Genomic DNA, 26,027 nt, shown 5'->3' with positions numbered 1-26,027 from the left:
ATCCAACTAAATATGAAACCGCGAGGGTGGAAGTGTAAGAAGATTTATAGTTGAGGGGTGATTGTAATTACCCAAACAGAAGGGGGTTTTTCGTAATTTGACCGTACCTCAGGGGTGATTGTAATTTACCCTTAGTTTTAATAATTATCACTTTCGGATTTATTTGGTTAAGAAGATGTATCATCATTGTTTGCTTTTTAGACAGAAAAAGCATCTGATGATGGTTTTCTTGAACTCAATATTTTCGGTTGAATTTCAATTAGTTTGTACTCCAATTTTTTTAATCTACGATTTGAATATGTTTGACCTTTTGTGTTGAGGTCTTACTATATGATTGTACTCCAATATTGTACATACATGATATTTTAATGTACTCAAGTATACTAAATTGAATCCCTTTATTGTTGTTATTGTTGACATGTTGTTGTAGTAGTATGGTACATCGGGTTATTAATACTGGGTGATTGCTAACCATTACTTCTGTTTTTATGGTTTGTTATAAATACAATTTGAGCGAAAACCGTTATTGATGAAACCTTCATTTTTGCAAGCAACCGTGCAATCTTGATCATTTTGTTGTGCAATAATCATCGTTAGACGAGTACGTGTGTGAAAGTTTGCTAGAGCATTATGTCGTGCAATAATCGTTGATTTATTTTATTTGCATTAAATTTTTCTAAGATAAATTTGTTCAAGGTGCATAATATATATAATTGTGTCAAATCAGGACAAAAAATTATTGTGTAATTTTTACATTGTTTTGTATATAAAATAAAGAAAAAATAATAATAATGATCTGATTAATGCCCATTGAATAATCTTTGCACATATTATCTTGAACTCCCTATCACATATAAAATATTATAATTAGTCACTCGGCGTAAATTTAGATTTTTAGAGAATATCTCATCGCGTTAGGGGTGAAAGTTGGATGGAAAGGATCGGAATTGACATTTCGACAAAAAATCAATTTTTTTCGGAAATACAAAACTACTTCCAATTCCGATTCGAAAAAAATTGGAATTTAGAAATTCATTCTAATTCTAAAAGCTTCTGAAATTTTCAAAAAGTTTTGAATTTTTCTAGAATCCATAAAATTTTCAAAAAACAAGAACACTGACTTTTATGAAAAATAATAGCATGAATTCACCAGTAACTCATTTTGAATCTAAAAAACGATAAAGCAATCAAAATTTTGTAAAAATACAAAATTGCCAAGGTTGAAAGTAGCAAAACATACTATATATTTATTAATTTTTCACCAGGTAAAACATGCAATATGTATAATACAAATATAGTAGCAAGATAGATCGGAAATTAAGATTTCTTTTTTTCAAAAATTAAAATCGAGTTTCGAATCAGTGGATGCTGCTAAAGGGAGTGGCGATGCCATACGCAAAAAGGAAGAGACTCGTAAAATGGCAGAGGCAAATAGAGTTTTTGCACATTTTCATTAATCCATGAACATGATCCACACATCTCGATCGGAAAATAATCAAGAGAAAAAGAAAGAATCAGAATTGATCGATAGATTTCTCAAAACAAACGAAAGATGATAAATCATGGAAATTTCAATCCAACAATATTCGGGAAAATCGGAAATCAGAATAACCTATTCCCAAATTGAACTTGAGATAAAAATATATTTGCAATACTTGATTCAGAAAACACACAACAGCAGAAAAAAGAAAGAGTAAATAATTTATTTATTTATGTTATTTATTTATTTCTGAAGATGGCCACATACATAGTACATGTAATTAATTAATGTATTTGATTTAATCTTCAGTAATTAACATGGCTTTGATTTAATCTTCAGTAATTAGCATGGCCGTCTACACATACAACGACGTCGTACACCTTCACAATCTCCATCGGCGAAACCTTCGTTTAAACAAGCCAGCTTGCAAGTTACGTCGAGCACGCAAACTCCTTTGTAACTTGCACTCTTTGATTCACATACCCTACCCATTGCTTCCTCTGCACATAATTAATCACAATCATTAATTTTACAATTCTAAATAAAAATATTCAATAAGAAAATTAATTAATTAAAGAGGTGAATTAATGTGAATTATTTATTTTATTACTTACGAGAGGCAAAAGAAATGAGCAAGATCATCACAAACCCAAACAAGTATTTAGTTTCCATGCTTTCTCAACCTTCTTTCTTCTTCTTCTTTGATTTAATTTGCACTATTCTATAGTGATTAGTGCCCTTATTTATACTAAGTAATGAATTAAAGAGAGTGTGATGGGATATGCTTAAATTAAATGCTCGTTTTTTTATAATAAATGTAGGGATAAATTCAAAAGGTGAAACTTTGCTCAAACATCCTCTCTAAAGGTTATTTCTATGCTACACCTGGTGATTTTTACCGTTGATCTACACACAAATGTGGGTGTGTGTGTGTGTGTGTTTGTATGTATATGAATGATATAGATATATGCGGTGTATTTCACCCGATGTAGCATAGAATAGACCCTTTTTTTCTAGAATATGTTTAACCCTCTTAACCTATAACTTTTATTTAATTTATTTAGGGGAAATATACTTTTAGAAAATAAATTTGAGAAAAAAAAAACAATGTTTATTAGTATTGTGAGGGAAATTCTATGCTACACTAGGTTATTAATACTGGTGATTGTTAACCGTTGATCTGCATATAATTACACATACACACATGTGTATGTATACATATTGGGTGGCCATTTAACATCATCTACGGTTAATAAATACTCGATATAAGTTACCCGATATAACATATAACTCCTCGTATTTTAAGATAAAATAATTTACACGATAACAGTCAAGTCATATCGAAAGATGTTGGGATAAAGTTATAAATGTATTTTGAAAGTTCTTTTTCTTTGATAGAATAATTTTATATGTAAATTCTAATTCAATTGAAATAATAACTGGAGAACAAGTTTCTGTTGTGTGGGGTGGGGCCCTCAGTCATGCATACTGTCATAATTAGGGGTGTGAACGAGCTCGCCTCTTTTGACAGGCTCGAGCTCGAACTCGTCGAGTTCCTTCTGTTTTGGCTCGAGGTCGAGCTCGTGTCTTTTTTATCGAGTTGGAGCCCAAGCTCACTTTATGGTTTTTTTTAATATTTTTTAACTATTATTAAAAATTATTTTAAAATTTTTACAAAATAAACAATAAATTATAATATATTTTTAATATTTATACTTTCTTTTTATTTATTTCTATATTATTTTCTATTATCATACATTATTTAAATAAAAACAACATATAAAATAATAATTAAAAAATAAAAATAATAAATAAGGCTCGCGAGTCGGTTTGTGAACTGACGAACAACAAAAAACTGGCTCAGACTCGATATTATTATTTTTTTGGCTTTTTTTTTTATTTTGTTTCATTTGTTGACAAATCAACGTAATAATATTACTATGGTTGACGGTAAAATTACCATCAACCACATCAAAGAGTTTTTTGTCTGGACTTTTTGTCAAAGAGTTTTTTATCTGTGCCACTTTATGAATAAGTAGCTCGTGATGGGCTTATTTGAGAAACAGTTCTAACTTTTTCCAAATTCTCTCAACTTCTAGATTTTGAAACTTTGCAAATCGTCATTTTTTAATACAATAATTATAAATATGGCCGAAACGATTCCAATTTCAAGATAGAAAAATAGTAAAATACGTTTTTGCCGACTTTTATCTTTTTAATGCATTTCATGTAGGATTACACGAAATGTGATAATCATACACGAAATAATTATTTCTCTTAAAAATTGTTCCATCTTGTATGAAATTACATGAAATGCAACCTTGCATGCATTTCGTGTAATTTCAGTATTTCACACGAAAAAAATAATTTTTTGACGGTTTCGTGTAGCTTTACTACAAAACAAAAGTTTTGGTTTCGTGTAAATTTATGTGAAACAAATTGAAATTTTGGAAATTCCTCTATTTCGTACTACAAGCACGAAATGAAGAAAGTCCATTTCATGCTTTGTAGCACGAAACAGAGGCAAATTTTTATTTTTTTCAATTTAATCATAAACTTACTGTAACCGAGGCAATTTGTTAACTAAACAACAATAAAACGTTAAGATTTACATAAAGAAGTAAATTTTCATCGCAAATCTTTGACGGGATTGCTCGTTTAATTCGCAAGAGCTCGAAAAAGGTTTTAGAGGATTTTGATTTTGTTGAATAAAAGTTAGGGTAAATTCCACTTTCCCCCCTTGTACTTTGCCTCGATATCACTTTACTCCATTCTACTCCCGATTGCATCGATTACCCCACTGCACTTGAAAATTGTCTCAATGTGGCCATTGCCGTTAATTTTCAGACCGTTGACCTTAACACCGTTTGGCCTAAGGTCTGAAAATTACAAAAAAACCACTCCTCTAAGTTTAAATAATTAATTTTTTTTTATAAAAAATAAAAATAAATCGTGGACTATACTTTCTCGTTGTCTTGTTTTTTTATAAAAAAAAATTAATTAAACTATGAGGGGCGACATTTTTTTAATTTCAGCACTTAGACCAAACGGTGTTAATGTCAAATGTCTGACAACTAACAACGATGGCCACATTGAGACAATATTTCAAATACGGGGGGCAAATCAATGCAATCGAGAGTAGAAGACGGTAAAATAATACCTAACCAAAGTACAATTGAGGAAAGTTGAATTTACCCTAAAAATTACAAATAAAACAAAGTCGCACAAAAATCCGGTAGAAATCGCATTACGAATAGTTGAATACTACTTCAGTTTTTTTGTTTCACACTCTTCAAACAAATGTAAAATTGAGAAAGTGGAGGTGTACGAATCCATGTGTAGACTTGCCCGCAGAGGATCAAAACCCCATTTCAAAACCACTATATCCCCTACGAAACGCAATTTCCACTTTTATCCTTTGCCCACAATCTCCGCCGTCCTGTCTCTACATCATCTTCTCCAATCCCTTAAGCAACAAACTATTATTATTATTATTATTATTATTATATTATTATATTTTTATTACAACAAAACCACCATTAAGAAAAGGGGGAAAATAGAAAAACAGGAAATAATAAAGTTCATTCCTTCACACTCCGACCACAGTAAACAAACATCAGCAGCAGCAAATTCCCACCATTTTTGTTTCAGATTCAACCCTATACAGTCAGATCAGCCCCTAAAAAAACATTCTTCTCAACGCGCTACACGCGCTAATTAACTTATTTCCCCTTTATTTTATTGGTTTCTTATATATATATATATATATATATATATATATTATATTAAATATTCTCAGATCTCTTCTGTTTGTTCTTCTTTCTCGCCTTTTTTCTCAGGCTGGTATCTGCTTAACGGCGCATTCCGCTTTAGGTAAAGTTAAGAAATGATTTTTAGTTATATATTTATATATATAAATACTGTATGTATATGTTCATGTGTAAAGATGGTTTTTTTTTTTTGTTTTTTTTTTGTTTTTTTTTGTTTTTTTTTTTGTGAAGGTGAGAGATTATGCAGTTTGAATGTGGTTTTTGTCAGTGTGTGGTTGTTTTACCGTGCTACCAAGTCTTTGCTTTTGGCTTTTTCAGTCGTTAAGACTTATGTCACACCTAGTTTGAATTTTTTTAGAGAGAGAGAGAGAGAAGAGAGAGAAAGAGATTTTAATTATTGATAGTTTATAATTAACTAAGATTTAAAAATTAGGGACCGGGTCACTTGAGCATTGATAATACAGTTGTAAAAAAATGTAAATTTTAGCGTACCATTTGTGTGTGTGTGTGTGTGTGTGTGTGTGTGTGTGTGTGTGAACTATCTAAATATCCTATAATTTAATTATTTGTATTTTGAAAATTTCTCCTACACGCCTTTGGAAGGCCGTTTCTTTGGTTTTACATAGAACAACTACTCTCTCTCTTTGCTTTCTTTTCTTTATTTAATTATTTGGAGACCAAGTATTATAGATGATGATATATATATGTATGTATATATATACATATAAAATATATATATATATATATATATCTCTTTCTTGTTTCGTGTGCATGTAATATTGCCATTTGTTTATGCGATTGAAGTAATAGTATTCTTGTGTAACCAAGCATTTGGGGCCTCCTAGGTTTGATCTGCAAATCTTCTTGATTTTTTCGGTTCTTGAAAAAAATTGAAATCTTTAGTGGGGGTTTGATACTCCCGATTATTCATCTCCGCGAGTTTTTGCAGTTTATAGGTAATGTTGTTTTGTAAAATATTTTTTATTTTATTAGCAAGAGATTTGAATCTGGCATGAAAAGCAGCTCCCTTTTTGCTTTTTTTTTTTGTATGATGAAGAAAAGAGAAAGCAACTTACTTTATAGAAAGAGAAAGTGTTCTGATCTAACTTCGCTCTAAGCTGCTTAAAAATTGGCGAATAATCGACTTTCTTTTTATCTCCGATGAATTTCAGGTTTTTGGTGACGAAAAGTGCATAGTTTTTTTCAGTTGCGTATATTTGGAACGAAAAAAAATGGCAGGAAGATCATCCAGACCTACCGATTCGCAAAACGGGCGGGGCCCACTCCCCCCACAAGTGACCTTCACGAGACGAACATCGTCGGGCCGGTACGTGAACCTATCAAGGGAGAGCCTCGACAGTGAAATCAGCAGCGCAGAGTACGCGGAATATACCGTGCATATTCCCCCGACACCCGACAACCAGCCGATGGACCGACCCAATCCGCCAATCTCCCAACGTGTCGAGGAACAGTTCGTGTCCAGCTCGCTATTCACGGGCGGGTACAACAGCGTCACTCGGGCCCACCTAATGGATAAAGTGATCGAGTCCGAGACGAACCACCCGCAAATGGCGGGGGCAAAAGGGTCATCTTGCTCGATTCAGGGGTGCGACGGGAAAGTCATGAGCGACGAGAGGGGCGACGATATCCTCCCCTGCGAGTGCGATTTCAAGATTTGCAGGGACTGCTTCGTTGACTCGGTCAAGACGGGTGATAGTATCTGCCCGGGTTGTAAAGAGCCGTACAAGAATGCGGACCTTATGCTGGAGCCCGCTGCGGAGAATAATAATAATCCTCTGCAGCTGCAGTCGAAGATGGAGAGGAGGCTATCTATGATGAAGTCGGGGAACAGGTCGGGTATATTGAGGAGCCAGTCTGGCGGATCGAGTGCTTTGGTGAGGAGTCAAACGGGGGTTGACTTTGATCACAACCGTTGGTTGTTCGAGACTAAGGGGACTTATGGATATGGTAATGCTATATGGCCCAGGGATGAAGGGTTTTCGGACGATAAAAAAGCGGACTCGGCCGAGGCTTTGGAGCTTCTTAATAAGCCGTGGAGACCGCTTACTCGTAAATTGAAAATATCGGCTGCGGTACTCAGTCCGTACAGGTAAAAAATCGCATAATTCCGTTTCGTTGTTTGGTAAAGTAATATATTAAGGGTTGGAAATTAGAACGGAAATACCAAATTCCGACGATTTAAATCCATTTTTTTTAATTTTATTTTAGGAAAGTATTTTTTTTTCATTTCGAATTCCAAAAGTTCGGATTTCGATTTTTTTCAATTTTTTTGGGATGGAATTGAAATACATATTAGATTCTGATTTCTGATTTGATTTTAATTTTCGTGAACATTTCCAAAAATGCCGACTTTTTGGAAATAAGTTTTTTTTTTTGGAGACTGACAAAACAATCTTTCCTGCAGGCTATTGATCTTCGTCCGCATGGCAGTCCTCGGTTTATTTCTAGAATGGCGAATCAGCCACCCGAACGAGGACGCCAGGTGGCTATGGATGATGTCAATCATCTGCGAAATCTGGTTCGCCTTCTCTTGGCTACTCGACCAGCTCCCCAAATTCTTCCCCGTAAACCGAGCCACCGATCTCAACGTACTCAAAGAAAAATTCGAAACCCCGACCCCTAATAATCCAGCTGGCAAATCCGATCTACCGGGGATTGATATCTACGTCTCGACCGCCGACCCGGAAAAGGAACCGCCACTTGTCACTGCCAACACTATCCTATCAATTCTCGCCGCCGATTATCCCGTTGAAAAGCTCTCTTGTTACGTATCCGACGATGGTGGTGCTCTTCTTACTTTCGAGGCCATGGCGGAGGCGGCGAGTTTCGCTAACTTGTGGGTCCCGTTCTGCCGCAAGCACGGTATCGAGCCGAGGAATCCGGAATCTTATTTCAGTTTGAAAAGGGATCCGTTTAAGAACAAGGTTCGCCCGGATTTCGTCAAGGATCGGAGGAGGTTGAAGCGCGAGTATGATGAGTTTAAAGTTAGGATTAACGGTCTGCCCGATTCGATTCGTCGAAGATCGGACGCTTATAATGCTCGTGAAGAAATTAAAGCCATGAAGCTACGAAGACAGGCTGTCGAAGATGAACTGTTGGAGCCGTTGAAGGTGTCTAAAGCCACGTGGATGGCTGACGGGACCCACTGGCCCGGCACATGGATCGTTTCTGCTTCCGAACACTCCAAGGGTGACCATGCCGGAATTATACAGGTATATATATATATATATATATATATATATATATATATATATATATATATATATATATATATATATATATATTTATTGCAATGTTTTGCGTTTTATTTTGACGATTCATTAACACAATCTGCTGTTTTTTTCTTTTTTTTTTGTTTTTTTTAAGGTTATGTTGAAACCACCGAGCGACGACCCGCTAAATGGAACGGTGGAAAGCAGCCCTCTCGATTTCACGGAGGTCGATATTCGTTTGCCGATGCTCGTCTACGTTTCTCGGGAGAAACGGCCGGGCTACGATCACAACAAGAAGGCTGGAGCGATGAATGCTCTTGTTCGGGCCTCGGCAATCATGTCCAACGGGCCTTTCATTCTCAACCTCGACTGCGACCACTACATCTACAACTCTCAGGCGATGAGAGAAGGCATGTGCTTCATGATGGATCGAGGTGGGGACCGCATCTGCTTCGTCCAGTTCCCGCAGCGGTTTGAGGGGATCGACCCCTCCGACCGCTACGCCAACCACAACACCGTCTTCTTCGACGTGAATATGCGGGCCCTAGATGGGCTTCAGGGCCCGGTCTACGTCGGCACGGGCTGCCTCTTCCGCCGGACCGCCCTATACGGGTTCGACCCGCCCCGGTCCAAGGATCACTCGTCGGGTTTTTGTTGTTGTTGCTTCCCTCGTCGTAAGAAACCCGTCAACTCCGCGCCCGAGGAGCACGCAGCCCTCAGGATGGGAGACGAGGAGGAGGAGATGATGAACCCGTCTCTGTTCTCGAAGAGGTTCGGCAACTCGAGCTTCCTCATCGACTCGATTCCCGTGGCGGAGTTCCAGGGACGGCCGCTGGCGGACCACCCCGCCGTAAAGAACGGCCGCGCCCCTGGCGCCCTAACGATCCCCCGCGAGCTCCTCGATGCCTCCACCGTGGCGGAGGCGATTAGCGTGATCTCGTGTTGGTACGAGGACAAAACAGAGTGGGGTAACCGGGTCGGGTGGATATACGGGTCGGTTACCGAGGACGTGGTCACGGGCTATAGAATGCACAATCGCGGATGGAAGTCGATTTATTGCGTCACCAAACGCGACGCCTTCCGCGGGACCGCTCCGATCAATCTCACGGACCGGCTCCACCAAGTGCTCCGGTGGGCCACGGGATCCGTTGAAATATTCTTCTCGCGCAACAACGCGCTATTGGCTAGTCCAAAGATGAAGATTCTGCAACGGATCGCGTACCTCAACGTCGGAATCTACCCCTTCACCTCGTTGTTCCTAATCGTGTATTGCTTCCTCCCCGCGCTGTCGCTATTCTCCGGCCAATTCATCGTCCAATCGTTGAACATCACTTTCCTCGTGTACCTCCTCGTCATCACGTTAACTCTATGCGCTCTGGCGGTGCTCGAGATCAAGTGGTCGGGGATTAATTTAGAGGAGTGGTGGAGGAACGAGCAATTCTGGCTGATCGGCGGCACGAGCGCCCACCTGGCGGCGGTGCTGCAGGGTCTGCTCAAGGTGGTGGCCGGAATCGAGATCTCGTTCACGCTGACGTCGAAATCGGGCGGAGACGAGAACGACGACGAGTTTGCCGATCTGTACGTGCTGAAGTGGTCGTCTCTGATGATTCCGCCGATCACGATTATGATCACGAATTTGATAGCGATAGCGGTGGGCGTGAGCCGGACGATATACAGCGCGATACCGCAGTGGAGCCGATTGCTCGGAGGGGTTTTCTTTAGCTTTTGGGTTTTGGCGCATTTGTATCCGTTTGCAAAGGGTTTGATGGGGAGAAGGGGGCGGACCCCGACGATTGTCTATGTTTGGTCGGGGCTTATTGCTATTACCATTTCGCTCCTGTGGGTTGCGATTTCTCCGCCCGCTGGGGCTACGGATATCGGAGGGTCGTTCCAGTTTCCGTGATTATTTTGTTTATTTATTAATCATTATTATTAAAACAGTGTCAACTTTGTTATAGTTTGAAATTCTCCCTTTTTGTTCAATGTTTAGATGCGAAAAGAGCAGAAATTATTCAGATTCTTCTTTTTGTGATTTGAGGAACTTGGGAAAATAGATAATACTAGTATCTTTTGATTTTGATTTTGATTTTGGAAGTGGTTATGAATTTTGTATTTTATTTTCAAACAGAGCTGACATTGAGTTTTCCCGCGTTGTCTGATCGTTTCTATTCAAAATTTGAATTTAAAATGTTTTCAAAATTTGAATTTAAATATTTTCAAAATTTGAACAATGAGTAATGCACATGGTATTTGAATGGTCTGTGTTTGGTTGTAGGAATGTTTTATACCTGGGGAATATTCTCATGTTTTTAGTGTCGCTGGTAGATTTGACTTTCTTTATTTAAAAAATTCTAATTTATTTCCTATTTTTCTGTCGTCAACACCCTAAATATTTAAAATGGTATTAGCAATGTGATTTGGTAAAAAATGGTATTAGCAATGTAATTGGGTAAATTACAAATACCCCCCTGAGGTATGGTCAAATTACAAAAACACCCCTCTTGTTTGGATAATTACAACCACCCCCTCAACTCCTCAAATTAAGTGGAATCTTCGAGATTATATGGAATATTATCGCTTGTGCACCCGTTTTATCCCATTCAAACTCTACATTATGAAGCAAGTTGATCATAATATGTGATTTTTAGCTTGTATATATTAGTTTGTGGTGCATCGGAAACTGTATGTTTACACAAAACGAGTACAAACTAGAGCACATTCCACGTAATCTAGATGATTATGTTGAATTTGGCACAATAAGGGTGGAGGTGTAAGAAAAAATCATAGTTGAGGGAGGTAGATGTAATTATCCAAACAAGAGGGGTTTTTTTGTAATTTGACCATACCTCAGGGGGGTGTTTGTAATTTACCCTAATAATAATAATAATAATAATAATAATAATAATAATAATAATAATAATAATAATAATAATAATAATAATAATAATAATAATAATAATAATAATAATAATAATAATAATAATAATAATAATAATAATAATAATAATAATAATAATAATAATAATAATAATAATAATAATATTGTTATTGTTATTAAAAATAATATTCATTGTAGAAGTAGTAATAATAATAATAATGGTAATAGTAATAATAATACTAATAAATAATAAAATAATAATAATTATAATAATATAAGAATAAGAATAATAATAATAATAATAATAATAATAATAATAATAATAATAATAATAATAATAATAATAATAATAATAATAATAATAATAATAATAATAATAATAATAATAATAATAATAATAATAATAATTATTATTATTATTATTATTATTATTATTATTATTATTATTATTATTATTATTATTATTATTATTATTATTATTATTATAATAATAATCATCATCATCATCACTATCATCATCATCAATCATTATATTCTACTTTTGCACGTACTTTCGTAGAGAAAATTCACCACAACCAAACATATTCTCATTTCTACACCTACATAAAACTAAAAATACACCTTCATCCAAACATATTCTTATTTTCTCCACAAAAACCAATAATCTACTTTTTCCATCAGAAATTTTGAAAACTAGAAATTCATTTTGGAAACATAACCAAACATCCCCTTTACTTGTAACAATACTAATTATTCTTTAAATGAATAAGATGTTGAGATTGAATTATTATTGCTAAAGTTGACATCACAATATTATAACCTAATATATGTTGTATATAAATATTGACCAAAATATGAGAAACCTATATCTGCAAGCTGTCGAGTTGAAAATAAAGCTGGATTACACGAAGTTGTGTCCATTTGGTCAATTATCACACGTATACCGTGTTAATAAATTCTCTCAATATTTGTTGCAATTTTTAAATTTGGTCAAATTAGGTTATGTGGTTGAACAATCTCCAATAATGAATAAATCAACTCAATGGTTTTGTCCTCTAAAGTGTAAATTAATCTATTTAATTTTTAGTTGATTTATCAAACGAACATTTTCATAATTTTGAAACTTTTTTATCTACTATTCGACCATTTGTTCCAATTACTTAATTTGGCTAAATTTATTTTAAGCAGCTAATAAGTTTTTTCATCTGATAAATTATTTTAAGAGCTGATAAAATGGAGATGCTCTTTCAGTGGTCGATTGCTCGTGTCTACAGGGAGCAGAATGTGGTTGCTGATAGTCTTGCTCAATTTGCCCTGTCTCACAAAGCAAGCTTTATTTTTCTTTTACCTAGGCAGCTAGATTTTCATAGCCGTATGTCTTATGTATGGATAAAATAGGTCTTTCGAGTATCCGTAGAAAATTAAGGGTACTCTTTCCTTGTTAGGCAAAAAAATAGTTTTAAGGAGTCCCCTTAATAATAAAAAAATATTTTTGGCAAAAAAAAGGGGACTAAAAAGTTGTTACGTCTCATTTTTATGATTAATTTTTTAAGTGTTTGGATAATGATTGTATTACGTGTAAGCTATTTTAGCCATTATAAGATTTGAAATAAAAATATGGGGTAAATGTATTTTAAGAAAAGATATCATTTGTTCTCCAACAACTTATTTTTTTAATTTTTTCAGAGACTTAAAAAAACTTACCAAACAATTTAGAAGAGCTTATAAGTTTCCAAATATCATATAAGTTCTTTTTAACATGTTATAAACTTAGACAAACACCCTCTTACTTTCATATTGATACTAGTCTTGGGGTTGAAAATGGAAAAAAAAATCGTATAAAATTTTATGAAAATGAAATTAGGGACATTCATACTGGGTCCATTGTAAGTTCTTATTATAAATTATAGTTCTATTTAGTTTTAGTTTATCACTGAAAATTGTAATTGGAATCAATTTATTATTTAGACTTAGTAATTCGTATGACTTGGTGATTATTTGTTCCAACTTAGAAACATACTTGAGATTTTTTTTTGCAAATATTACAGTAGAACATAAATAAATTAATAACCCCGTTTAAAATAATAGTATTTTCTGGTCCCGATTTGTTAAAAACCTACTAAATTATTAGTTCCATAATTTAATATTTCACTAAATTAATAGAATTTTAATAAACTTGACTATATTAATTTATAAAGGTTTAACTGTAATACGAAGTATTAATGACTTTCGAGTTTCGACTGCTTTGGATTAGAACCCATTAGTTTAGTTTTCTATAGTAAAATCCTTTGACTTTTTTTTTTTTTTTTTTGATAATTTAGAAATCCTTTGACTTGACCATACAAGATTTCACTAAAATCCGCATAAATAAAAATAAATAAATAAATAGTATGAAAATGAACCTGCAATATAGCAGTGAAATTTGAAATGTAAATAATGGACTATTCCATGTTCATTTTCATACTATTTTGGGCCTCCTCTATGTTTTAATCCTGGTTTGACACCGGTTACAATAAAGACTTGAGATTTATTTAAGTTTTTTTTAAAATAAAAAATAAAAAAAAAGGAAAATGAGGGATAACTCCCTCATTAGGTAAAATAATATAGTACGGACCCAGTTTATAATTGACCCTTTGTAGACAAATTCATTTAACATTTTCTGAATTATGTGACCCCCTAAGCTTATGTTAATGCTTATTATGTCATTTTTTGTCCATATTTTTCTCCAACTTTCTCTCTCTTCTCCTTATTTCTCTTATATCCGTCATTTTATATTCTCCATTAATTTCTCTATCTTCCTTATTTTCCTCAATATTTGACGTGTTCTTTTATTCTTCTTATTTTTCTCTCTCCTCTCTCCTATCTTCTCTTTCTTCTTTCCCTTCTCTCTCTTCTCTTTCCTCCCAAATTTCCTCTTTTCTCGTATCCGTTTCTTTTCTACTTCTCTCTCTCTCTCTCTCTCTCTCTTCTTTCTCTTCCCTCAATTCCTCTCTTCTCGTCTGTTTATGTTTCATTTTTTTCCTCTATTTCTTCTCACTTACCTTTTCTTCTATATCTCATTTTTTGGTCGTTGAAATCAATTTATTTTCTACTCTATGAAATTCATGTTTTCTTGAAGATGAGATTTTTATCATGAGTATTCAATTTTATAACACCATAATATCTCAAATTGAAAAATAATATGGTGAATTAATGAAAAAATTATAGTTGACTACCCATTTTTTTATAGTTGACATTTGAACAATTATAGTTGACTATCTAATTTTTGTAGTTGACTCTGGCAACAATATAGTTAACTACCATTTTTTATAGTTGACATCGTAAAAATTATAGTTGACTATCTAATTTTTATAGTTGACTTTGGGAAAAATATAGTGAACTACCCGATTTTATAGTTGACTCTGAGTGTAGATGACTACAATATTTTATGTTTTCGACAACAGTGATCTTTTCTTTGTTTTGGACTCTGATAAAACAAATTTCATAGGAAACAAATATTTATGAGTCAACAAATAGTGCGACCATAGATCTGTAGATCTAAAAAACAATCGTGTTTACAAAATCCATTTTTGAGTAATCAACCATGGAAGAATTCCGAACCGTCGCATATGGTCGTCGCGTACCGTTGCATACCGTTTCTGTAGGAGACCTCGATTTTGTCCTTCGGAGTCGCTGAAGAGGGTGTCAAAAACAGAAATTATGTGGTAAATGTACATAAAATAGGTTAATAGACGTCGAGGGGAACGATGAGTGTATAGGAAACTACTTGTCTTCTTCTTGCTACCTTTCACCATTGTTGTTGATCTGTATTTCTCAACGATTCTCACACAAATGTTATTTGTTGTTTTTTTTTTTTTGAAGAAATGTAACAAACTAGGGCATTGTTGCGACTGGGCAATGATCCGATATATTTGCAGATTTGTTTTTTGCGATTTTCTTGGCACAAATATAGCACCGTAGCGGAAATTGAGGAGAAATTATTTTGATGAAACGGATGAAGATATGCAACTTTGGAAAAAATAGTGGGGGGTCATTGCTATTAGAAATTATATGGGTAGTTCATTAATTGTTAATTGTGAGGAGGTTTTACCCATTAAAAATAATATACGGTGGTTAGTCCTAATATTTTTCCTAAGGAGGGGGTTATATCTCATTAACCTTAAAAAAAAGTTAAAAGAAATCCAACCCTGCTTTCTGTTTATTTTTATTTTATTGATGTTTAGTTTTAAAAATGGTTTTCATGACTATATTCCTTTATTTGCAGCAAATAATTTTCTGATATAAATTTACGCAATGAACCAATTCTAATTGGAATTGAAATTCCCACACTGCAACTGTAATACTCGATTTTATGATTTTGCACCAATTTATCATCTCGAAATCAGTTGAATTATACACATATGGACATAACTCCAACTAACTACTTGGATTATCATAAGCAAAATTTCGGAATCTCGGAAATTCCAAAAAAGAAATTACAACTAGAACGATTTTTGAATTTTTTTTTAAAGTACTCAAATTTTAATTGGAATTCTTTGAAATTTCAAAAAAAAATGCAAAAAAATCACGTCTTTGTTCAATGAGTTAAATAATAGGGAAATGACAAATAGGCCTATGACAATGGACTTAATTGCACATAAGTCCAAATAAAAAACAGTCTTGTAAATAAACTCATTCCCCTGTCTTTTGTCTAAAATACCCTCCATAATATAATTTTCATCAATCTCGCATTATACTCTAACTTCATCAATATTGCACATTGACACGGATTGAACAAATGTATCACATTAACCCCCATTTTCATATTTTTATTTTCACATAATAACTTTTTTTTTTATGGCCGGATTCTGGAGTTGACAATTTTTTGTATGAATTTGTTTTTCCGGTCGATCAACCACCGGTCTCTGGTGTTGACGTTTTTTCTAAAACTTTTTTTTTCTCTCTAAATTACTGTGTTAACAACAATAAAAGAGTAGTAATATTGAATTCCAAAACAATAATATTACTGTCCCAAACAATAATATTACTGTCCCAAACACTAATATTACTGTCTCAAACACAAATTTATTGTTCCGAACAATAATATTACGAATATTATTTTCCCGAACAACAATATTACTAATATTACTGTCCCAAACAGTAATATTATTACATGAGATGATAATATTACGGTCGGATATAGTAATATAACGGTTGAAGATAGCAAAATTGCAGGCCAAGGCGATAAAATTAATTACTACAACAAAAATACTGTCTGAGACATTAATATTACTGTCTCAAAAGTTAAATTACTGTCACCGACAGTAATATTACTGTCGGGAACAGTAATATAGCAGGCTAAGACAGTAATATTGAAATATTTTTTTATAAGAAAAACAAGTTTTCAAAAAATAAAAATCAATGCCGGAGACTGGCAGTTGACCTGCCGGAAAAAAAAATTAAAAATAAATATTTTCAGAAGAAACAAATTCAACGCCGGAGACCGGCTGACCGGCGGCGGCGGTCAAAATGGAATAAGGGTCAAAATTGGTTAACTGATGATATTAAGCTAAATTGCGGTGTAAATCATGAAATTGAAGATGAATTAGGGGCTAATTTTGATATATAAAAATGTTTTCCTTATTTGTAAATAAGTTTGAATAAAGTGGATTTATTCGCAAGACAAAATAGTTGGATATCCTTTTTTTAATTAAGTGCTCTTGTTCTATTTGCCATTTGTCCTAAATAGTAACTAAGCTATCGTTTTCTCTTTTTCTTTTTTTTTTCTTTTTTTTTTTTAGGATGAACATACATCATTTATTTAGAGAAGTCTATCCGCACAATATTTTGAATCAAATGAGGTAAACTTGTTAAAATATATGGACCCTCTAAAGAAAATCGAGCCACTTCGTGTGCAATTCTATTCTTCTACCTCGTGATGTGTCGTGCCGAAAAAATTTCGGAGGATTCCGCTACACTGTGAATATCCGTCAAAACTGCCCCAAAAGTAGATCTATCATCTTTGAGACTCAAAAAAACTTCTATAATCACGCTAGAATCGCCTTCAATGACAACTTTGCTCTAGTTGTCATTCTTAGCCAATTCCACCGCCAGATAGGCCGTTTTTCACTCCGCTGATGTAGGATCAAGAGTTTGCTTAAGACAAACCGAAGACCAATCCAAACACTCCCATGTATGTGATCGAGCAATAGCCCCAATTAGTCCAACAGTCCCAATAGATTCATTGATTGCCGCATCAAAATTCACCTTGACCACATTCACGTCCAGTATGAATCAACTAAATTCCAGTTTCTCACTACAAAGTTGTCTTGAAGCATATTGTCCGCGGGGCCTCGTAACTTATCCCATAGTTCACCACAAAGGAGATAATTTCCGGTGCTTCCTTCGATTTTCCTTCAAATGTGTTTTTGTTTCTTGAAGACCAAATCGTTCAGTATATCAAGATACACTTCTCCAAATCAGTTTTGTCTGTTAATGAATTCATACACAATATCCAAGACACTGGTTCTTTATCAATCCATGTGTGAATATTCCACGAGATATAATTTAGTGCCAACACCTGGAAAAAGAGCATTTCGCAAGAATATGTTGAATGTCTTCCGCCTTAACTCCACACGTGAGACATAAATGTTTGAATAACTACGTTACTAAGACTTATTGAAATATACAACATGAAAATTATTTTTGTTCATATAAAGTCAAATAATTATTTAATAAATGTTTTCCTTAAAATCTAGAATTATTTTCGATAATCATAATTGCATCGGAAATCGGAATATATATATATATATATATATATATATATATATATATATATATATATATATATATATATATATATATATATATATATATATATATATATAGATTTCCAATTTGAGTCCAAACAATTTAAAAAAAAATTGTATATCTGAATACCAGGTATGATGAGAATGAAGATACTAATTTCAAAGTCGGAAATTTTTGGATCGTAATAGGTGGAACTCAGAAAATTATTCCGTTACGACTTGCACTCCTAGTTTTGGATATGAAAAATACATTTAAACATATTCTGTATAATGCTCTAATATATAATGCTTTAATAGTTTAATTTATCTATTTACAACAAAGTTACCCTTAGCCAATTTCAAGTCACATGATTCTAAATACTACATTCCAATCTGCACACTACAAAACTGCAAAATACACAATACACACATGCACATCACATAGCAGCATTAACCTGGCCCATTCCGCCGCCTTGCATTCCTCCCAGATCGTCTCCGGCGGCTTCGGCCGCCGCCGCTGCCGCCACCGAATCTAGCACTACCCCTCAACCCCCCACTGCTCCTAAACATCTCCCTCTCCGAAGGCACAACAACGCACTCGGGTGGGGACACCGGGTACCTCACATTGTCGTAGCAGTATGAATAATACATGTACCTCTGGCGGAACCACGCCATCGACTGTCGCCGGCGGGGGGTGACGGCGGCGAAATCCCTGGCCATGAGCGCCGCCGTGATGTCGGTGCAGTTGCTGGAGAGGAGTTGGTCGACGGGATCGACGACGCAGCCCTCGAGGACCAGATCTCTGAACTCCGCCACGAAGGGCTGGTATCTGTAGTCGACTTTCTTCTTGCCGCCGCTAGTGGCCCAAGAGGAGGCGTCCCATATGGTGGCGTAGACTGACATCGGCTTCGAGGGGTAGTCGCCTCTCATGGCGGCGTTGCGGATTACTTCTCGTATTGGAATTTCGTCCACGTAGAATCTGGTTTTATTTTTCACTTGGGAAATACGTCAAACATGTCTTGTGCATGTCTGTTCTATGCTATATCGGGTGAAATACACCAGATAGATCTTTACCGTTCATATACACACAAACACACACACCCACATTGGTGTGTAGATCAACGGTAAAAAAAATCACCTGGTGTAATCTTCACCAGGTGTAGCATAGAAATAATCGTCTTGTGCATATGTGTGTCCATAAATATTTAACGGAAACTTGTGTTAGTTATGGTAAAAACGCGGACCGTTTGATCGTAGCTTAATTATCATTTCAAAAGCAATAACATAAATTGAAGCATGCATGTTTGTGTATATATATAAATATAAATGGCTTACATGATGTTTGTTGGAGTCCAAAGTATGCTATAGCGATGAGAGTCCTTGCTAGGGTCGAACCACATTCGGTATCTCTCCTCCCTCCCACGTGAAACACTTCCATTCCCGTACACGTTCGTTTGGAACCTCCATGCTTTTCCTTCTACATTTCCCAAAAATTCTATGTCTAATTCGTCGTGATTCCTTTCAAATGTGTCCACATTTGATGTCTGCATAGATTTATATTATAATTGGATCTTATTCAACAATAATTTCCAATATAATAATCATAGTTTGTTGCATTAACTACCCCTATGTTATTTCGAATTTAATTTGAGCATCCTCCAGGGATGATCGTAATTTACCCTTAATATTTATATAACCATGTCGATGAATAATTACTACTTTCTTCTAAAAAATATACATCTACGAATAAGGAGTGTGAGTGAGAGAGAGAGAAAGTGGGACTAAAATTGTTGTATAGACATACATAGAAGGCGACGACAATGCCAGCGGTATATCGAGAAGGCATCTTAATGCTGGCGCTGAAGAAACCATACTTGTAATAATCAGATGATATAATGCCAGACCCTGATGAGTGATGATGACACAAATTTATACAATCGAAAAATTCAATATAATTTTAATCTGATCAATCACAATAATAATTAATAATAATAAAAAAAAACCTGAGAGACGGTTGAGGAGAAGGCGGGCGGTCTTATCGTCGGGAGATCGTTGAATGTTGAAATCGCTGAAGAGAGGAGAATACGATTCGTCGAATGTAAGGGTCGTCACGTTGAAACTGAAACCACCGCCTCCGATGGCTGTCGTGCAGAATAAATAGTTTATTAACAAGAGGAGACGCAATGTAAATGTGGATATCTTTCTTTCTTCTACACGGCAAGAATGCATCATCGTCTTTTTATTCCTCTCTTTTCTGCTGTTTTTTATCTTTTTTATTGTAAATCTAACTCCCATTTCTCTCTCCTTTCAAACATTTTGTTACATCTATTATTAGGCAAATACTTAATATAGATATAGCTGTTTTTTTTTTTTGCAAATTAAACAAGGGATATTTATTCATTGGTATGTTTCTATTTGTTTTAGATAATATGGTAAATTACGAGCACCTTGAGGTTAGATTACATAACTTACAAACCCTTTGTGGTACCGATAATTGTAATTACCCCTATATATGAGCTATTTCTCCATCTTACAATCACACAGTTATGATGTTATGATCAGTAACGGAATCTTGAAGATTCGACGGATTATTGTTATGAATTTCCAAATCCACCACATTAATAAATGTAACGTTTTATTTTATCTCAGGGCGATACCCGTAATTTACCAGAAGTTTGGTTGTTTAATTAATAAAATGATAATTTGGACAGTTCATTCAATCCGTTAACGGGTTGCTAGTTTTAGGGGTACTTGTAATTACCAACACCAATTATGAGTGTAAGTTATTTAGTCTTACCAAAGAGGTATCCGTAATTTACCCTATATAAGTAACACAGATTGTGGGTTTTCCTATCTTAACCACTTGAGGAATTTCATTTTCCACTAGTTAATTAACTTAACCTCTACATATCTCGTGATGTGTAGGATATAACTTCCATTTAACTTCCCTGTATAATTTCGATCCTCTTTATAACTTGCGCTGATTTACACCTATATAAATGTGATTCTCCGCCTTACCCTATACACATATATTTGCTCCTATTAATTATCTCTTGCATTGTTACTTTCTGGTTCTATTTTTATTATTGTTACTTACGTTCTTATGTATTATTTTATTCTACGATCACCAAACAAAAGCTAGATTAAATAAATAATTAACACGTTATCAACACAAGATGGTCGTGGTGATCGTGGAAAGCCTATCGTTTGTGGGATAGGGATACGGAAGAACAATTGTGATTCAATTTTGTCCGTCGAAGAATGTAAAATATTCTTTGTACAACTTGGATTTAATCATTTCAAGTAAGCCTAAATCCTTTATAATTTTGTACAATTAATTTATATTGAATCCATTTATAAAATTTGGTGACTTCTTATACATTAACCATCAACAGGTTTTAGGTCGTAGAACGTACGAAATTACTTTGTTTTCCCAAAGTGGGGTTATTTCTCGGGTTTTCTCGAGCGTACGGAAGCCACCGCAAGTCGGTACATTCCTCAAGGTTGTATCAAATGTTTGACAATGACACTGTTAAGGGTTGGTAAAAATTGAACCAAGGTTGCGTCGGGTCGTCAAATCGCTTTATCGGTTTGGAAAGGTCCTTTCTCGATATCATATTTCCCTTTATGTGTTCTTTAGATGGATGTTCGATTAGTCATAACAATCCTGAATTCCACCATCTTTTGTTGTCAAGATTGATGAACTCCGTTGATCTGCTCCACAAATCATCGATTTTTTAGGAGGGTTCTTGAATTACGTGGATTATTTTCACATGTTGTTTTTAACTTTCTTATTTTCTAACTAAATTTTAGTTATGGAATAAATAGTGCTTAGTGGGTTAAGTATAGTGCTTAGTGGGCTAAGTAGTGCTTAAGTGGGTTTAATTGTGAATATTATTCTAACTCCTTAAACTAACCCACTAACCCACTAACCCATGTTCTTGAGTGCTCTTGTAGTTGGTTTTCTTGCAGATCATGGGCTGAGGAGTGGATGCTTGGAATGCCTATAAATACCGACTTCAATACTCAAGGAAGATTATCGATTCTACGAAATAAAAACCGAGGGCTGAAGAATATTCATGAGTGTTTTAGAGTGGTTTTAGAATCGGTCGTTTGTACTCCTCATGAGTACAATCTTTACGTACTCCTTATGAGTACATTCTTTACGTACTTCTCATAAGTACATTCTTTGTAGTCTAGATTGTTTAGTATATATGTTTCTAGACTTGGTTGTAAGAATGATCAAGATAGTGATTCATTCATAAGTTCTGTACGTACTCCTCACGAGTACATCTTTGAAATCTAGAATTTTTAATATTTTTCTTTTAGTATCTAGATTTGATTGTAAGAATGATCTTGAAAAAGATTCATTCATAAGGAAGAAGTTTTCGCACCTCTTCTGTTTGTATTCTTGGAATACTGATTTTAATATATTTTTCCGTCCTGTAAAGGGCAAGTTCACAAGTCTTTACTTGTGAACATTTTTAATTCTGAGTACTGTCTTTTAATCTTTATATTTCCGCTGCATGTTGTCTCAAGTGTCACAACATTTCAGATAACACCTCTGTATTAAACGAATTCGGGACCATAAATTCTTTCAATTGGCATCAAGAGCCAACACTTGACGTATACTAAGTGTTTGTTCCTTTTTTTTCAGAAACGAATTCGTGATGGATACTCAGATGACTGCTTCTATGCGACCTCCTGTACTCGACGGCACAAACTACACCTACTGGAAAGTCGAGATGAGGGCGAACATCAAAGCCACTGATGAGAAAGCCTGGAGATCTATTCTTACTGGATGGAAGCCACCAACTATCACATATGCGGATGTGGATGTATTTCCAACACCAGATTTACGGTGGACAGCAGACGATCTATCTCAAATGCACTCCAGGCAGAATTAGAGAAGGAAGATGTTGCTCCGGAATATGATGATGATGCAGAAGAATGCCTCAATAATGTGGCATTTCAGATTCAGAAATTCAATAGGGCGTACAGACGAAGTGGAATCAAGCCCAGGCAGTTATTCTCAGAAGGGTCTCCACAAAATCGACAAACTCAGCCCCGGAACAGATCTATTCCACAGAGAACATTTCCTCAAACACCTTCTCAAAACAATTTAAAAAATTCTTCTTTTATTCGTTCAAATTCTGAACCACCTAACTTGGATCATATTAAATGCAGGGCCTGTTCAGGATTTGGACATTATGCTAATGAATGTGCAAATACCTTGAGAAGGAGAGGAATGAGTTTGATTTGTGCTGTCAGTGATGAGGAGGAAGAACAACCTGAACAGACAGAGGAACAGCAATCCTCTAAACAAGCTCTTTCTGTCAGATACCTTACTGGAAGTTCCACTGAAACAGAATCCCAAGGAGTTTCCTTGGATGCTGCAACACTTTCTGAAACACTTTCAATTTGTGAGTTAAATACTGATCATTATACATGTTTAAACTCTATTTCTGTGAATGCAGCAGAATCCAGTAATGAAGCAGTCAGTGATGATGAAGAAATGTGTAAAAAGTTGATCAGAAACTTGGAGAAGAAGACTCAAGCTCTAGATGCAGCCAACAAGGAAAATTCCTCCCTCAAAGAAACAATCACACATTTGGAGGTTGGAATCACCAAGAAGGATCTTGAACTGGCAAAAGTGAAAGAAGAACTCAAAAAGGCAACTCTAGCAATCAAGAGAGAACACTGGCACAACTAAGCTCGAAGAGATTGTGTCAATGGAAAAGCACTACAAACATGAAGGGCTAGGGTTCAAAAAACAAATGAAGCCAGTTAAGAAGAAAGAAATTGTCTTTGTAAAAGAGAAGGGTGCAAACAGAAAGGATTGCAGGAAGTCCACAGTCACCACTCCAGATTCCAGAATAAGAGGTTATGTTTGTCATTACTGTTTCTCACCAGGACACATTCGTCCATTTTGTGAAAAACTCAGCAGTGACAAAATGTTGTATAAAATAAGCCACAACACTTCAAGGAACACTTCAAAGAAAAAGGTAGAATCTACCAAAAAGGAGTGTAAAATATGGACTCCCAAAGGTAAATTTTTGTGCAAAGCAGTATACACCTCTTTAAATGCTAACATTTCAGGTTCATGGTACTTTGATAGTGGATGCTCTAGGCACATGACTGGAACAAAGGAATTTCTATCAAACTACCACACACTTAATGGAGGACGTGTAACCTATGGAGGAGGAGCTAAAGGCAAAGTGGTTGGACGTGGAACACTCAGTATTGAGGGGCTTCCAAAACTCTCAAATGTTTTACATGTTGAAGGATTGGGGTCAAATCTCATCAGTATCAGTCAATTGTGTGATGATGATCTACGTGTAGAATTTGATAAATACTGTTGTTCTGTGTTTGATAATCAAAATTATTGTGTACTTACAGGTTCCAGATCAATGGATAATTGCTATCAAACAGGTGACACCATCTCATGCAAGAGCTCAAGAGTAAGTGAAGTAGAGCTGTGGCACCAGAAACTTGGGCACACAAACTTCAAAAATCTGAAGCTGCTCAACAAGTACAATGTCATAAGAGGAATTCCTGATCTCAAGATCAAGGACATTCCTATATGTGGAATGTGCCAGAAGGGAAAGCAAACTAGAGTACCACACAAAGTGTTACAACCCGTTGGTACCACCATTTGTTTTGAACTTGTACATATGGATCTTATGGGTCCTATAGAGGTAGAAAGACTAGGTGGTAAAAAATATGTATTTGTGTGTGTTGATGATTTTTCAAGATATACTTTGGTGTATTTTTTAAGAGAAAAATCTGGTCTAGAATACATGCATGTGTTTGGATGTGTTTGCTATGTCCTAAATGATAGAGATCATCCAGCTAAATTTGATTCAAAAAGTGATTTGAGTTTGTTTATGGGATACTCTAATAGCAGTCATGTTTATAGAGTATATAACTTAAGAACTCGAACCATTATTGAATCTTTAAATGTGGTATTTGATGACTTTGCTGATCTCCGCAGTAAAACAGCTGAAGATGAAATTGATGATCTGATTGCTGAAGGAGAAACAACCGGAGGAGACACTACTGCCACAGATGCTCAAGATATAAACAGTCCAGTATCAAGAGAAGAGGGTGTTGAGCCAAGTGTTACCACATCTGACTCAATACTTCCTACAGAGAGCACAGAAGCTGAATTGCAGCCAACTCATGATGTCTGCAGAAAGGAACCATCAAGCAGAATCCAGAAAAATCACCCATCGACTCAAGTTGTAGGAGATATCTTTGATGGGATAAGGACCAGAAGAAAAGAGAGAGTGAATTACAGAGATATGGTAAGATTTGCAAATTTATCTTCTGAATGTACACTAACTGGAACTACTTGCTTTGTGTCTTCAGTTGAACCAAGGAATATTGCAGAAGCTCTGAAGGATGAATTCTGGGTCAATGCAATGCATGAAGAGTTGAATCAATTCATCAGGAATGATGTTTGGTACTTAGTTCCCAGACCAAACCATGTAAATGTGATAGGAACTAAGTGGATCTTCAAAAACAAAACAGATGAAAAAGGTACAGTTGTTAGAAACAAGGCTAGGTTAGTAGCACAAGGTTATACTCAGATTGAAGGTATAGATTTTGATGAAACCTTTGCTCCAGTAGCTAGAATTGAATCTATTAGGTTACTTCTTGCTATAGCCTGTTTTCTTAAAATCAAATTGTATCAGATGGATATCAAAAGTGCATTTCTGAATGGGGTTTTAAATGAGGAAGCATATGTAGAACAGCCCAAGGGTTTTGAAGATTCTGCCAAGCCTAATCATGTTTTCAAGCTTAAGAAGGCACTGTATGGTCTTAAACAAGCTCCTAGAGCTTGGTATCAAAGACTCACAGACTTCTTACTTGAAATACAGTTCAACAGAGGAGAGG

The 26,027-nt window shown here is 35.2% G+C and overlaps 2 protein-coding genes and 1 long non-coding RNA gene across 4 annotated transcripts; 1 reads left to right on the top strand and 2 right to left on the bottom strand.

Annotated features, from left to right (window-relative positions):
* Positions 1 to 1,682: 1,682 nt before the first annotated feature.
* LOC148770476 (uncharacterized) lies at positions 1,683 to 2,225 on the bottom strand. Its single transcript, XR_016031231.1, has 2 exons — positions 2,095 to 2,225; positions 1,683 to 1,980 (listed from the first exon to the last, which is right to left on the bottom strand). It is a non-coding gene; the product is annotated as an uncharacterized LOC148770476 (long non-coding RNA).
* A 2,988-nt stretch (positions 2,226 to 5,213) lies between these two features.
* LOC105963192 (cellulose synthase-like protein D3) lies at positions 5,214 to 10,568 on the top strand. Of its 2 annotated transcripts, none has more exons than XM_012987579.2 (4): positions 5,214 to 5,353; positions 6,423 to 7,360; positions 7,676 to 8,483; positions 8,638 to 10,568. In XM_012987579.2, exons 2-4 carry the CDS (start codon positions 6,483 to 6,485, stop codon positions 10,384 to 10,386), a joined length of 3,435 nt encoding a protein of 1,144 aa, XP_012843033.1. In that variant the 5' UTR covers positions 5,214 to 5,353; positions 6,423 to 6,482; the 3' UTR covers positions 10,387 to 10,568. The 2 variants fall into 2 exon arrangements, with proteins under 2 accessions (XP_012843033.1, XP_012843041.1); XM_012987587.2 differs by lacking the exon at positions 5,214 to 5,353 and adding an exon at positions 5,994 to 6,206.
* A 7,661-nt stretch (positions 10,569 to 18,229) lies between these two features.
* On the bottom strand, positions 18,230 to 20,557 carry LOC105964476 (putative xyloglucan endotransglucosylase/hydrolase protein 30). The gene is made up of 4 exons (XM_088818693.1): positions 20,132 to 20,557; positions 19,933 to 20,033; positions 19,464 to 19,672; positions 18,230 to 19,107 (listed from the first exon to the last, which is right to left on the bottom strand). Exons 1-4 carry the CDS (start codon positions 20,421 to 20,423, stop codon positions 18,579 to 18,581), a joined length of 1,131 nt encoding a protein of 376 aa, XP_088674819.1. The 5' UTR covers positions 20,424 to 20,557; the 3' UTR covers positions 18,230 to 18,578.
* Positions 20,558 to 26,027: the final 5,470 nt, after the last annotated feature.

Source organism: Erythranthe guttata, chromosome 5 (genome assembly GCF_056151865.1).
Source record: "Erythranthe guttata isolate IM_541 chromosome 5, IM_541, whole genome shotgun sequence".
NCBI classification, from domain to species: Eukaryota; Viridiplantae; Streptophyta; class Magnoliopsida; order Lamiales; family Phrymaceae; genus Erythranthe; species Erythranthe guttata.
This window is presented reverse-complemented; position numbering and strand designations above follow the sequence as displayed.

Excerpts from the sequence above, each read along its gene's own strand:
- LOC105963192 (XM_012987579.2), top strand. The coding sequence starts at position 6,483 with ATGGCAGGAAGATCATCCAGACCTACCGATTCGCAAAACGGGCGGGGC. Across the intron at positions 7,361-7,675 it reads GCGGTACTCAGTCCGTACAG|GCTATTGATCTTCGTCCGCA; the intron begins GTAAAAAATCGC and ends TCTTTCCTGCAG. Across the intron at positions 8,484-8,637 it reads ACCATGCCGGAATTATACAG|GTTATGTTGAAACCACCGAG; the intron begins GTATATATATAT and ends GTTTTTTTTAAG.
- LOC105964476 (XM_088818693.1), bottom strand. The coding sequence starts at position 20,423 with ATGGGAGTTAGATTTACAATAAAAAAGATAAAAAACAGCAGAAAAGAG. Across the intron at positions 20,034-20,131 it reads TCTCCTCAACCGTCTCTCAG|GGTCTGGCATTATATCATCT; the intron begins GTTTTTTTTTAT and ends ATCACTCATCAG. Across the intron at positions 19,673-19,932 it reads GCATTGTCGTCGCCTTCTAT|ACATCAAATGTGGACACATT; the intron begins GTATGTCTATAC and ends AAATCTATGCAG.